Source organism: Macrobrachium nipponense, chromosome 26, assembly GCF_015104395.2.
Source record: "Macrobrachium nipponense isolate FS-2020 chromosome 26, ASM1510439v2, whole genome shotgun sequence".
Lineage (NCBI taxonomy): Eukaryota > Metazoa > Arthropoda > Malacostraca > Decapoda > Palaemonidae > Macrobrachium > Macrobrachium nipponense.
The window spans coordinates 18,971,463-18,985,195 of NC_087215.1; the positions used below are offsets into that span (position 1 = coordinate 18,971,463).

The 13,733-nt window shown below is 40.4% G+C and overlaps 1 protein-coding gene across 14 annotated transcripts in view; it reads right to left on the bottom strand.

The window, feature by feature from the left end:
- Window positions 1-13,733, bottom strand: part of LOC135200021 (unconventional myosin-IXa-like) — a 137,221-nt gene that overhangs the window by 61,038 nt on the left and 62,450 nt on the right. For 12 of the 14 annotated variants that reach the window (XM_064228244.1, XM_064228249.1, XM_064228250.1 and 9 more), the window contains one exon: window positions 1,765-1,776. The exons of the other annotated variants lie outside the window; for them this stretch is intronic. In XM_064228244.1, coding sequence (XP_064084314.1) covers window positions 1,765-1,776 — 12 coding nt within the window. The remainder of the gene's footprint in view (window positions 1-1,764; window positions 1,777-13,733) is intronic. 14 annotated transcript variants of the gene reach the window in all.

Consider the following 13,733-nt stretch of genomic DNA (forward strand, 5'->3'; position numbering starts at 1 on the left):
ATACTGTGTACAGTATTTTGTTAAAGCACAACTACAGGTTGTTTTTGCTATTACTACTTCAACATCAACACCAATGATGAATGTTCTGTAACAAATATATTTTGAGGTTAAGAATATCACTATACAAAAGTCAATCTACACTTAATTGTTAGAGAAAAGGAAAATATATTCTAGCTTCTTAAATGTAAATCTCTGCATTTCCATTTACTATGACAGTCAAAATACTGTACTTAAATATTAATAAAAGATCATTTCACCTATGTATTACTTGAACATCTATGGATAGTAACCTGCAAAATAAATACAAACATTACATTGCAATAATATAAATTTGTCTTTAATCTTCTCCAAGACTATCAAATCAAACTTATCTGACAATGGTAGGCAAATGTGAAATTTATATACATATATAAAAAGCTGCATTACAGGTATAGTGAATTACCAGTGGTGCAAAACAAATTTCGCTTAACCACAAACATACCGGATAACATGCATGCAAAAAAAAAAATAAATAAATAAATAAAAATAAAAAGGAATAAAAGGGGTTCACCAAAGCTTAAAAGATCCTCATCTAATGAGTAATACAACTGTCTTCTAAAGTACAAAAGCAGAGTACCGTACATCATCTCTGCAGTGCATTTCACATGAGCCCATTACATCACTTGAGGACTTCGTGAGTGCCGCACGCTCTTATTCCCATCTCCTCAGCTTGAAGTAAGAGCTTATCTAAGACTGCATGCAAATATGATACTCTACAAATTTACATTACATATTCAAACTGCAGATGATTGTTCTCATCCTCCACTGATAGACTGGTAAACACTTTTACCAACTCATTGACATTCATTTACTTTGGCTTCAATGGATATAGGAGTCACCAATTTTAACAAACCCCTTAATCCATCAGTACAAATGCCATAAATCACTCACAGCATCTTAGCATTTCAAGAAGAAACAGAAGTGAAAGTGAGAGTCATCTTTTGTCCATGCCCTCTCATGCTGAGGATAACTGGACATAGAAGTGCCAGCAATCTAAGGCAAGCAATCAAGTAAAAACTAGCCCGTTTATTCAATACCTTTACTAATATATGCAGTTGTCATGTATAGTCTTAGTTTTAACATCTATAATATATGGAAGTTACACTGGTTTTGAAACCTGCATTAGGCCAATTAATGAAATTGGCTGAAGTGAAGTTGGTGGACAGACCCTGACATAACCACCATGGTATAAAAGTACAGTACAAGGAAACTAACTAATTTTACATTGACTATAAACCAGTTAAGAGCTCTGTACATAGCTACAAACGTTAATTAAAACTACAGTTTACATTTATCCCAAATAGCAGTCAAATGATACACTAGTACTGATAGTGATTAGTTTAGTTATAGTAACTGTATTTCTTATTTACGTACTTACTGACATAAAACTGCTGGAACACTAACAATCATTTACTCTCTCAGAATCAACACAGTTATGACGTACAGTACTTCAAGGTCTAAGTAACATGAAGAGAAATAAAGTCAACAACAGCAAGTTTCTATATATCAAACAGTAGTGGGTCTGAGCAACCAAAGGCAAGCAACAGTAATGTCTCTAAAAAGGCTCTGGGATAGGAAACACACCACATAATATAAATACTGAAGTAAACAAAAAAAAACAAAAACAAAAAGAGAGGAATATACAGTATATCCTGCTGCTTAAACATCTAAGTTACAGAAGAAAAACCAAACACCCAAAGGGAACGGTGGGAAAGGTGTACTTACATCAACCTCAGCCTAAATTCGTCCCAGGGAATTTACGGGGCACAAAAACAAAACGAAAAAAAATAGGATGAGATGTCAACGGAAGACTCTACTATGGGGTAATAATGGGGAATGTTGGAACACGTAAAAACAACAGCAGTTAGTTACTTACAATGCCTATTATAATTATACCTGAGCCAAGAGGGACTCTTCAATCCTAAAGATAACACAAAATATAAGTTAATAAAAATGGTAAAACAGCACAACAACTCTGGTTAAGGTCATGTACTGGTCACTTTTCTTCAATTAATTTTTAACAAACACACAAATGAGATATAAAAAAGTAATAATTAATTTCTAACTGTGGTGATATTCATGCTGGCAGTAAGTACCATGCACACATCAGGCCTCAACAGTCACTTGAATATATATCAAATTTAAGAGAAATATTTAACTAGACTACTCTTATGTGTGGTATTTTACAGCTTGGTAAACTCCAGTATAGTACCAATGATTTCTCATTTTTTAAAACAAATATTTACGGTTTATAATAATTGTATAATTTAAAACAAACTAAACAACTCAACAATCAATAAAACTGCTAATATTTGTAAAACAAAAACAAAATTTGAAAGCTCTCACCATTCAAAAACTCTAACTTTTTAAATACAGTATCACTTTTTAAACTGCAGTTTATAATTTTTTAATAATGTATCGAAAACTATGACAGTTCCCTATAGTGCTGGATATGAAAACATAACCACAAACTACTGTTGCCAATACTTACTTAGAACAGCTAGAACTAAAATATCCTAGCTATTTTTCTAGTCATCACACCTACCAAGAATTTCACTGACAGTCAGCAATATCACAAAAGCATATGCTGTTATTACAAATTACATTTCATAGCTATGGGCCCTCCAACAATGAAAAAAATCTTATTCTAAGGGAATGCAGATCTAGAAATTTAAAGGTTACTTGGATTTCTGAAATATTCTTCATATTCCCTTCAACTAACAAAGGTGTTCATACACTAGAGGGGTGTACATACTTGTATACTGCCCTATATATAAGATAAAGAACAAAACCTTATTTTCAGGACTAGCTAAAAATTCTAACATACTAGTCTTTTAACCATGCAGAATAATAATATACCATGTTTTCGTATAGTGCTTTTTGAAGTTGAGAGTTTAGAAATATTAATAAAACTTCTTTGTCTTGAATACAAGATACACCCTTTGAAATTTACATCAAATTACCATAACTAAAAGACAAACAAATGCCATACCCATCAGTTTTGTTTTTTTCAGTATACGTATACCTAATCAATGTTATACAGCTATGGTCTGATGCCAACTTTAGTGAGAAATCTAATAACTTTTCCTCTCCTACATAGATTACTAAACACTAGCTAGTACCGACCATCCCTGACTAAGAAAATGTGTTAGTTACCATTTGCTAATAAATAAATAGTGGTGTAACTTTCAATTTCACCTGCTAATGAATGGATAGCGTAAGTAATTCACAAACAAAATTATATAATCTTCTCACAGATTCTTTCACACAAAAATGCTGAACAGTTAATATGTACGGCATTCTCTACCGACAGAAACTGGATCACAAGAGAAGGCCACCAAAAGTTTTAAGATTTACAGTTACTACTGTACTAGGCAGTAAGGGTTTACATCTTTGGGTTCATGAACCCTGAAGTATATAAATCTGACCTCAGAACTAAGTTTGGAATTGAGAATTAAATACCTACTGCCAATGTTTGACTATGAAAATATTTGTCAAATGCCCTCAATCTTCTTCGTACATTTTCCTTACAATTTCCACAATTAGCTTTCATCTTTTATTCTGATTGCATAGTTTTATGTCATAAAATGCAATTTCATTTTTAAAATCCAATAAACTGCTTTAAAATATCTTCCTATAATCTTGTTAACTGCAATTCACCAGAATTACTTGTTTGTAGATTTTATCTTAGCGCTGATTAACAATACTAATAATCAATGTATGGTAATCTCACAAAAATGCAAGATTTTTAAAACTTAAAAATTGTAACACTTGAAAGAGCCAAAAGGAACAGATGAAAAGTCAAAGTTAGAGAGTAATGCAAATGGAGCAGAAGGGCAACTGGTACCCCTACAGATTACTCATAAGGATGGTGGGATCCAATCCCACAAATATAAAAAAGATGAGGTTATAGGTCTCAAAACTGCCTGGTTTGTTGGCTTTATGAAAATAGTATGTGCATATATATAGAATACATTACTCTGTGCCTAAGGTGGATGGAGGAGGAGGTTTGTTATAGTAGACATTAATTAAACAAATATCTAGTTAATACTGGGAGCAAAAGGTCTTGAATTATCCAAATTTGCCTTCAAGAACTGCAGACTTCCACTTCAAGGCCTATCCATTCATACAGTACTGTCATTAGATGTATGATCATCTAGAGGAAGCTCTCCCATTTCTACAATAATTGCATTTTGGGAAGAGCAGAATGCTCTCGTACAGAAACATATTCTTGGTGCATGTAATCTGAATCTGGTGCATAGACACTGTATCTAGTTATTGTTAATAAAACACTAAAAATGGTATTAATTTTACTAAGCACTAAAAATGGTATTAACTTTACTAAGTTGAATAACCCATGCTCCAAGATATCTTGTATACTGTATTCAGAACACTCCAATGATCACTAACATTCACAAAACAGTACTCAGATTATGTACAGATATGCATACTTGAACTGAAGAATCGTACATGACACATCTCCCGAGTCCCATGCTCATTCTTTGTTATATAGAGAGAAGTCTGCCAGATCTGCATGCCTTTTTACAACTTGAGTTTATTTTCCATATTTTAATAGTACATACTGTTTCTTATTATGCCTCTAAAATAAGCTAATGCAATATATCTTGTATAAGAACATATAATAAAGCCATTGCTGATATATTAAATATCTATTAACTGAAAAAAATAGAGGGCAAAATCTCCAAATATCCTGGCAGATAAATTAATTTCTTGGTAGAAAATGCTTTGTAGAATTCACACTCAACATTACAGTCAAGCCTTTCACTCACCATAACAAGCAGCAACAGAGGATCTCACATAAAAGTGGATGAAGGTTTTTTACACAAAAAAAAACTGAATGTAATTGTGTATATACAGTACATACACAAATAATGCTCATAAGATCCTAATTTTTCTTTTTCATAATAAACATATCCACAGCTATGGATTAATGCACAGAAGCCTTGATACATATGAATGGAATTCCTTTTGTTCTTTTAAGGGCAAAGAAAACATCACTGGAACTGATTTACTAGAAGCACTGAATTAATAAACCACTGAGGTTATAAGTATAACTGAATTTTCAAATAAAACTCCAAAACCTTCAGTATGGTTATAAAAAATATTAATAACACCACTGATTTTTTTTACAGGAAAATGTTAAAACTGATAAGCACCACATTTCAGAGAGAGAGAGAGAGAGAGAGAGAGAGAGAGAGAGAGAGAGAGAGATATGTAGACCATATAGTACTCTAATCATATGCAAACCAAGATATAAATGAAATAATGTAGTACGTGAATAAAACTGTAAAAATAAAAACTCTTAAACTCTTACCATCAATTTTGATCTAAATTCTGAAACAAGAATACAAAGAAGACAATTTTTTTATGATTTCCTTTCAACTATGATTTAGTTTCAACGGCCCACCCTCCAAACACTATCCTGATGCTACCTGATATTGAAATATTTTTTCCACAGTTCATGTCATTTAACATCATAGGGCTCTCAAAAACAAAATTTTTATGTCATCTGATGTCATCAAGACTGTAAAAGTTTAATTTGAAGTATTCCTTCCTCAATTTCAATCAAGATCTGAAAACATTTCTATCAGTTTAGTTAGTTTTTTACCCTGCCTGCAAATTTATCATATTTTAGTACTAAGCATCTTAAGAGGCCTCGATTTCTTTCTTTAAAGCTTTGGTAACTATTGCCTTCTCTTTAATATGTTCTGGTGGTTAGCACCATCATATATTAATGTGAACAAAACATGTTCATAATTAACTCAACCCTAACATCTGAAGCACAGAAACTTACCTCATATGATACCCACTTGAAGGATTAACACAATTGAAAATGGCCTGATGACTAAACCCCATGCCTCCCCTTATGGTCGCACAAAACATAATTCAATAGCACTAGCTGATTGCTGCTGGGTAAGTTGCATATGGGAGATGTGAGTGAATGAGAATAAGCAGCCAGAGTAATAATCACACAAATTGGTGCTACATCTTTAACATCAAAAGATTATAAAATACAATAAGAATGCATCTGCAAGAATAAAGTTAGCAAGGATTCCCTCTTTCAACTGATCTTTCCAGTAAACCTACAAAAAATCTTATTTTATTGGAAAAGGAATTTCAGCATCTTAAATAGTGACTGCACTCCAAGACAAACCTTCAATTTACCAACCCTATAATCATTATAATTGTGTGCATGAAGATCTAAGAAGAGCACACCAGATTTCACCTGGTTCTCTATTTAAATGGCATTTCTGCAATTCATTGTTCATGAAAACACACTAAACTCTAAGCAACATGGCAGTACAAAAGCTAAGAGTGATAATACAATTCATCTGAATTCTTAAGCCATCAATATGCACACAGACTGCAAGCACTTCTCAAAAACATGCAAGCTTAGCACTAAACATACCAAATTTGTAACTAATTTGTATTTTTCATAACTAACAAACCTGAGGTCTTAACAGTTAAAGGCCCACCTCGAACCACCCCTCTAGCAGTCTAAACTGGGTTAGAAATATAACTGATGGGTCACAGGTAGCCGTGGGCATTCTGGGTATACATGCCCCGTGACCTGGTATAGATGCCATTAGTCCCTGGATCTCACAAGTGTAATTTTAATTCTACCGGTTTCCAGCTTGGCGCTAGTAAATCCTAATGTTAAGACCTCAGGTTTGTTAGTTATGAAAAATACAAATTAGTTACAAATTTGGTATTTGTTCATACACGAAACAAACCTTCGGTCTTAACATTAGGATAGACTTACTATTGGAGGGAGGTAAGTCTCTACAACTGACTGGAAGTTTGCCACCTTATCCATTTCCGAATATATAGGGAAATTCTAGAGAATGGACAATGAACCTAGTACCAAAGATATAAGCGGATCTATTGGTTTCCTCCCACTGGGTGTAGATACCATTCTACTGTTTACTCTTGTCCCTTGCGACTGGATCCACCTTCACCCCTCTTTCCTTATTATCCAGAGGGGTGTGTTGCTACTGAAAAGTATATCATCAGCTAAGATAGCTTCACAGTATGGCTGACCATCTCACCTGCATCTAGTCCGTTCCAGCACATGACGGTACTCTCCTTCATATTGCCCGTAGTTAAAGGAGTAGGAAGAAAGTAGTAAAGAAAAAAGACCAGTCATCCCATTCATTCTACTTTCATACCTTCATCTTAGACTAGACGCAAACTGACCCGCCAGGGGCACTGGATGAACTATATCACTTGTTGGGCCGCCACCACTGGACCCAAGGAAAAGGTGTCCAAGGATCTATGGCAACATCTTTCAAATAAAATGAGGTGAAAGTTGTTTGGCGCTTCCACACGCCAGCTTTCAGAATTTTATCCACAGACATGTTCTTCTTAAATGCTAGGGAAGCACTCACACCCCTGATGTCATGAGCTCTAGCTCCCACCTGGCTATCTGACCCTCTGTCTTCTGCAGTATAAGCATTTCTGATTGTCTCCCTTAGCCAAAATGATATTGTATTCTTGGACACTTCCTTCTTGTTCCGTCCTGTACTTACGAACAACCTCTGGCACCCCGGCCTGAGGTGCCTTGTTCTCTTTAAGTACTCCCTTAGTGCCCTGACGGGGCACAGGAGCATTTCAGCTTTGTCGTTGTCTACAAAGTCTGCCAAGGAAGGTATGGTAAAGGAGTCGAATCTGCCGTCTACTATTGTTGGATTTTGGGTCTTTGCCACGAATTCTGGGACAAACTCACACACCATTGATCTCCAACCTCTCGAGTGCTTTATGAGATATGAGAGGCCATGTAGCTCCCCACCCTTTGGTGAAGCCAGGGCCAATAAGAAGACTGTCTTCAGGGTCAGGCTCCTATCCGTGGACTGCCTTAGTGGTTCGTAAGGGGGTTTTGTCAGACTACTCAGTACCTTGGTCAGATCCCAATCTGGGTTTTTAGCTCCTTTGGTGGGCATGACTGTTCAAAGCTCCTCATCAGCATGGCCAACTCCCATGAAGACGATATGTCCACTCCTTTCATTCGTAAGACTGAGGCTAGAGCAGCCCTGTACCCCTTCACTGCAGATACAGACATATGTTTTTCTGTTCTGAGATATATCAGAAAGTCTGCTAACTGCTGAATAGTGGTACCGAGTGGAGACACGTTCCCCCTACGACACCAATCACAGTATGCTGACCACTTCCCTTGGTATACTGTCGCGGATGATTTTCTGATATTACCTGCCATCTGAGTTGCTGCTTTCTGCGAAAACCCTCGCTCTCGGAGGAGATACTTGACAGTCTCCACCCGTGAAGCGATAGGGACTTCACCGACTGGTGGTACCTCTCCACGTGAGGCTGACACAGAAGGTTGCTCCATGGAGGTAACTCTCTTGGCACATCTACTAGGAGTTCCAGTAGGTCTGGAAACCACTCTGCTTTCGGCCATAACGGGGCTACCAGGGTCATCTTGAGGTTCTGAGACCGCATTACCCTGTTCAGAACCTGACGGATTAGACAAAATGGAGGAAATGCGTACACGTCCAGATTGTCCCAGGGGTGTTGTAGCGCATCTTCTGCTGCTGCCTCTGCGTCCGGGACTACTGAACAATACACTTCCAACTTTTTGTTGTACCTGGTTGCGAATAGGTCTATGATCGGTCCTTCCCACAACATGAGCATCCTGTCCACTACCTGTTGGTGTAGGGACCACTCCGTTCCCAGAATCTGATCCCTGCGGCTCAACTTGTCGGCCACTATGTTTCTTTTTCCCGGAATATACCTGGCCTTGATGTCTACCAGGTTCTCTATAGCCCACTGGTGAAGTTGAACTGTCATCACATGTAACTGCCGAGAAACTAGGCCTCCTTGCTTGTTTATATAAGCTACTACTGTGGTGTTGTCTGACATCAATACCACCGAGTGTCCCTTTACTCTCTCCCTGAATTCTTGTAGAGCCAGGAAAGCTGCTTTCAACTCCAGCACGTTTATATGGAGTTCTCTGTCCTTGCAACTCCATTTTGCTGACACCATCAACTCCTCCATATGGGCTCCCCAGCCTTCTAGTGATGCATCCGAGAACAGCAAGAGGTCTGGGGAGGATTGTTGAAGGGGGACACCCACTGTCAGATTGTCGTCGTCCACCCACCACAGCAAGTCTTTCCTCACTTCTGCCGACAAGGGAATTTGCTCGTACGGGTGATCTACTGTTGGTGACCCAAAACTCCTTCATCCTCCATTGTAGGGACCGAAGGTGTAGCCTTCCTTGTGGTACTAGCTTCTCCAGGGAGGTTAGGATTCCCAGCACCACCTGCCACTGTCTTGCTGGCTGTGTCTGCTTTCCCAGAAAGGCATTCACCACTTGTTTGCATTTCTGTACTCTTTGGTCTGTCGGGAATACTTTGGCTTGTGTTGTGTCTATCACCATTCCCAGATATTCCAAACGTTGACTTGGATCCAGCTGCGACTTCTGCTGATTCACCACAATACCTAGGCTGTGACAAAGCTGCAGGAGGGCCGCCCTGTCCCTGAGTAATTTCTCCCTGGACTTTGCTATCACCAGCCAATCGTCCAGATATCTTATCAGCCTGATCCCCTGAGCGTGCGCCCATGCCGACACGAGGGTGAACACTCTTGTAAAAACTTGAGGAGACGTTGTCAATCCGAAGCACAGGACCTTGAACTCGAAAGCTTCCCTGCAAGACTGAAGCGGAGAAATTTCCTTGAAGACTGATGGACTGGTATCTGAAAGTATGCGTCCTTTAGATCGACTGTCAGCATAAAGTCTCCGATTCTGACTGCTTGTAGAACCGTTTTCGGAGTTTCCATCTTGAAACTGGTTTTCCTTATAAACAGATTCAGCGTTGACAGGTCTATTACTGTCCTCCACTCCCCGTTGGCTTTGGGTACCAGGAAAATCCTGCTGTAGAAGCCTTTTGTCGGACTGCATACTTGTTGCACAGCTCCTTTTTCCATCATCTTCTTCACCTCGTCCTGCAGAATAGTGGCCTTCTGAGATTTGTGGGCATAAGTGACGTGGGTAATGGTTGATCTGTCAGGGGCGGGGTTACCTCGAACGGAATCAAATACCCGATCCTGAGAACATCCACCACCCACTGCTCTGCCCCTAGTTCCTGCCACACCTTCCAGTGATTTGCCAGGCAACCCCCCACTGGTGTGGCCGAGTGATGGGAGGCGCCCATCCTATCTTCTTGAGCCTCTCCCCCTTCCCCTATTGCCCCTTCCTCTGTTGTTTCTATTGTGAAAGGGCCGATGAGTTATCCTCTTTGGGGAAGAGGGTCTTGTGACTCTATTAGGGATGCTATGTCTCACTGGTTTCTTTCGAGACATCTGCTGTTGTCTTCCCTCCAAAGGAATAGTTTGACTGTTAGAGGTTTTCCTAACTGCCTGTTGCACCAACCTATCGTTAGTGTCCATCCTTCTTCTATCTATCGCTTCTTCCAGTATGACCTCTGGCAACAGTAGTTGCGATTCCAAGATATCCCCATTCCTCATTGCTAACAGGGAATCCAAATCCACATTGCGGCTTAGTCTAGCCAATGCTGCATCTCTCCTCATTAGCAGGATATTTGCCCAAACATTGGCACTTACGTTTGTCAGGTACGCAATCGCCTTGGACCCTGACTGTAGTAATCTAATGAACAATGGTTCATCTACTACTTTCCTTGTTGCTTCCGAGGATGCAATTTTCGCCACTGCTGTTGACCAAAGGTCTAACCAGGACGCAGCCTGAAAGACAGAAGAAGCTGTTGCTTCTAACGTGGCAGCCTCTTGGTACGTCATCGAAGGGCACTCCATTTTAACCTGATCCAAGGTTAATCCAGGCCTTAACCTTACAACATTAGGGTTCATTTGTCTAGACAGCAAAGGGACCTTCGGTGTCGTATAATATTTCCTTTGCTTTATCATTGGAGGGGGAATAAATTTAAATGATCTATTAGATCTTAAGGAATTATCCCTCCCTGCAATCTTTGCGTTTACGTGTTGCAAGACCGATTCCGCATGACTCGAACAACAAGGCAATTCATACGACACCTTGGTATCCCTCTTTAGTCCAAACGCCATGTCAATTCCAGGAGGAAGCATACTGGCCGGTGTTTCTGTCTTCTCCGAAAGGCTATTGAATTGACGAATCAAATCAATAACCTCTGCTACGAGCCAGAAACTCCTGGTTTTCTCCTTCCTCCGGCTCTAGTGTACCACTCTCCGTCACGAGAGATGTTGTCTCGCCTCTATCTTCTGACAGACGGCCCGGAATTCCACGGCCGCCTGCCCCTACGGCCGCGGCCTCTTTGATCTTTGCTGGCCGCTGTTGGCTCGATCCCAGATAGTCAGCAGGGGAACGAGAACGTCTCACTCTTTCTCTGCTCACGGATCTAGAGCGAGAATCTCGTCTAGATCTCCAAGATGAAGGCTCCCTTAAGACAGAGGTAAGTTCGTCTTTATTAGCATTGGCAACGTTTTCGAGCGTCGGCAAGCCCGGCCTCGGCCTTCTATCCAGACGGACACTGCCTTCCACGAACGTATCCGCCGAGGTTGCCAACTCTCTATTTTTTGTACTTTTAATAGGAGCCTTATCGTCCTCCGTACGTATTTTGAACGGCCTTACGGGCGAAACTGGGACCTGCATTCCATCCTCTGCTGCACCTTTCGCCGCCAACGTCGATTTTACCAGAGGTATCGCAGTTTTTGCGATCCGAACTGGCAACTCCGCCTCGGCCGCTAGCTCGCCGGCCGTCACCTCTCTCGCTTGTTCGGACTCTCGCGAAACGGCTTCGTCTGGCAACCTTGTGCTTAATAGCCACTGATTTTCCGACCTTCTTGCTGACTTGGAAATGACAGTCTTCGTCCAAAGGAGAGGAAGAATTGATTCTTCTCCTCTTGGCCCGAGGATCCGCTAGGAACTCCCGAATCCTCCTCCAACGCTTGACTGGCGCTCGCCGTGACGTTATCGGACTTAGCGATGACGCCGAACTAGAGGAAGAAGACGAAGAAGGCGAATCACACTTTTCTTTTTGTCTCTCTTATTCATTCTCTCCTCTATATCCTGTAACTTCTGCATTACAGTTTGCATTGACGGATCAGAAGGCGTATTAGCGTCTGGGTGCAGCGAAAAAGGCCGAGAATCGGTCTGTGACGTCATCACGCCTGCCATCTCAGAGTGTGACGTATGTTGTGACGTCATCGCTCTCGTAGGGAGAGACTGAGAGGTTTCTGCTGGTAACCGCACGTTTGCTGCCAAATTACCTCCCACGTTCTGCATCGCTGTAAATACTGAGTGGGATGGAGAAGCAGCGGCATTAATTCCCATAAAAATTGCAAGCCCGGGGGATGAGGAACATTCAGCGCTGCCGGACCCTGCTGGAACCGTGACGTCATATAATGCGCAAGCAGACCATCCAAGGTTGGTACGCCTGGTAGGCCTAGCGCTGACCACGTACCATCTAACCTATGCGCTTGCGTAGCAGGAGCCTGGAACAAAGATGGCGGATCTCCCCCTCTACTTGCTGGGAACAAAGGAGAGTGCAAATTATTCATAAAATTACCCAAGGCCCCTCCTGACGTTTCCGATACAGAACCGCTAGGAGAAACCGAAGGGGTATGAGACAATTCAAAAGCAGGTGGAGAAACATATGGAGCAGCCTGGTTTATTACCGATACAAAAGAAGCCGGTAAGGTTTGGTCATCCAAAGATGGCGTCACTTTCACCCCCTTTCCTTTTTGTATTGGCTTTTCCCATAGAACTTCTTCCACTGTTCCACCGACCAACCGCGACAAACAGAACACGGATTAGAAACCGTACATACGTTTTCCCTGCACCTACTACACGTTGGATGAGGATCCGTCGACACCGAGGTTAGGAACCTAGAACAAGGGAAGCCACTGACTCCTGGGCATTTCCTTTGTCTCCTCTTCGAAGCGGTAGACGATCCCGATGTTGAGGCAAAATTCTCCATCATACCACGTATACACTCTTACCACACACCGATCACACTTGGAGAAAGAAAAGGAATGAAAAAAAAAAAAAAAAAAAAAAAAAAAAAAAAAAAAAAAAATCAATGAAATGGATAAAGAACGGGCAAACTGAAAAACCGGCTTTAAATGAGATAGACAGTAACACGTCTTATCTTAAAGGCGGTAGGAAAATAACTGATGGGTCACAGGTAGCCGTGGGCATTCTGGGTATACATGCCCCGTGACCTGGTATAGATGCCATTAGTCCCTGGATCTCACAAGTGTAATTTTAATTCTACCGGTTTCCAGCTTGGCGCTAGTAAATCCTAATGTTAAGACCGAAGGTTTGTTTCGTGTATGAACAAATGGAAATTATTTTCCCATGCTCAAAGTTGGGGTTGCGTCACCTTAAGTATGATACTAATAAAAAAAATTTTGTTAACTCTCTCTCTCTCTCTCTCTCTCTCTCTCTCTCTCTCTCTCTCTCTCTCTCTCTCTCTCATATACTATATAAGTCATGCAAAGCTTATTTAAATATGCTGCTTCTCTCTCAGGTGTAAGTGATGAAAAGAATAGGCATCAGCATTTTCCTCCATTTTTCTGACACAGACACAGTAAGTTAATGAAGTTTGACAAAGATTGACTAAAAACCACTACATATTGACACACCGTATGTATTGCAAACCACTTACTCATGAATTTAAGATTTATGCTGGTGCAAATTCAGTTATTTT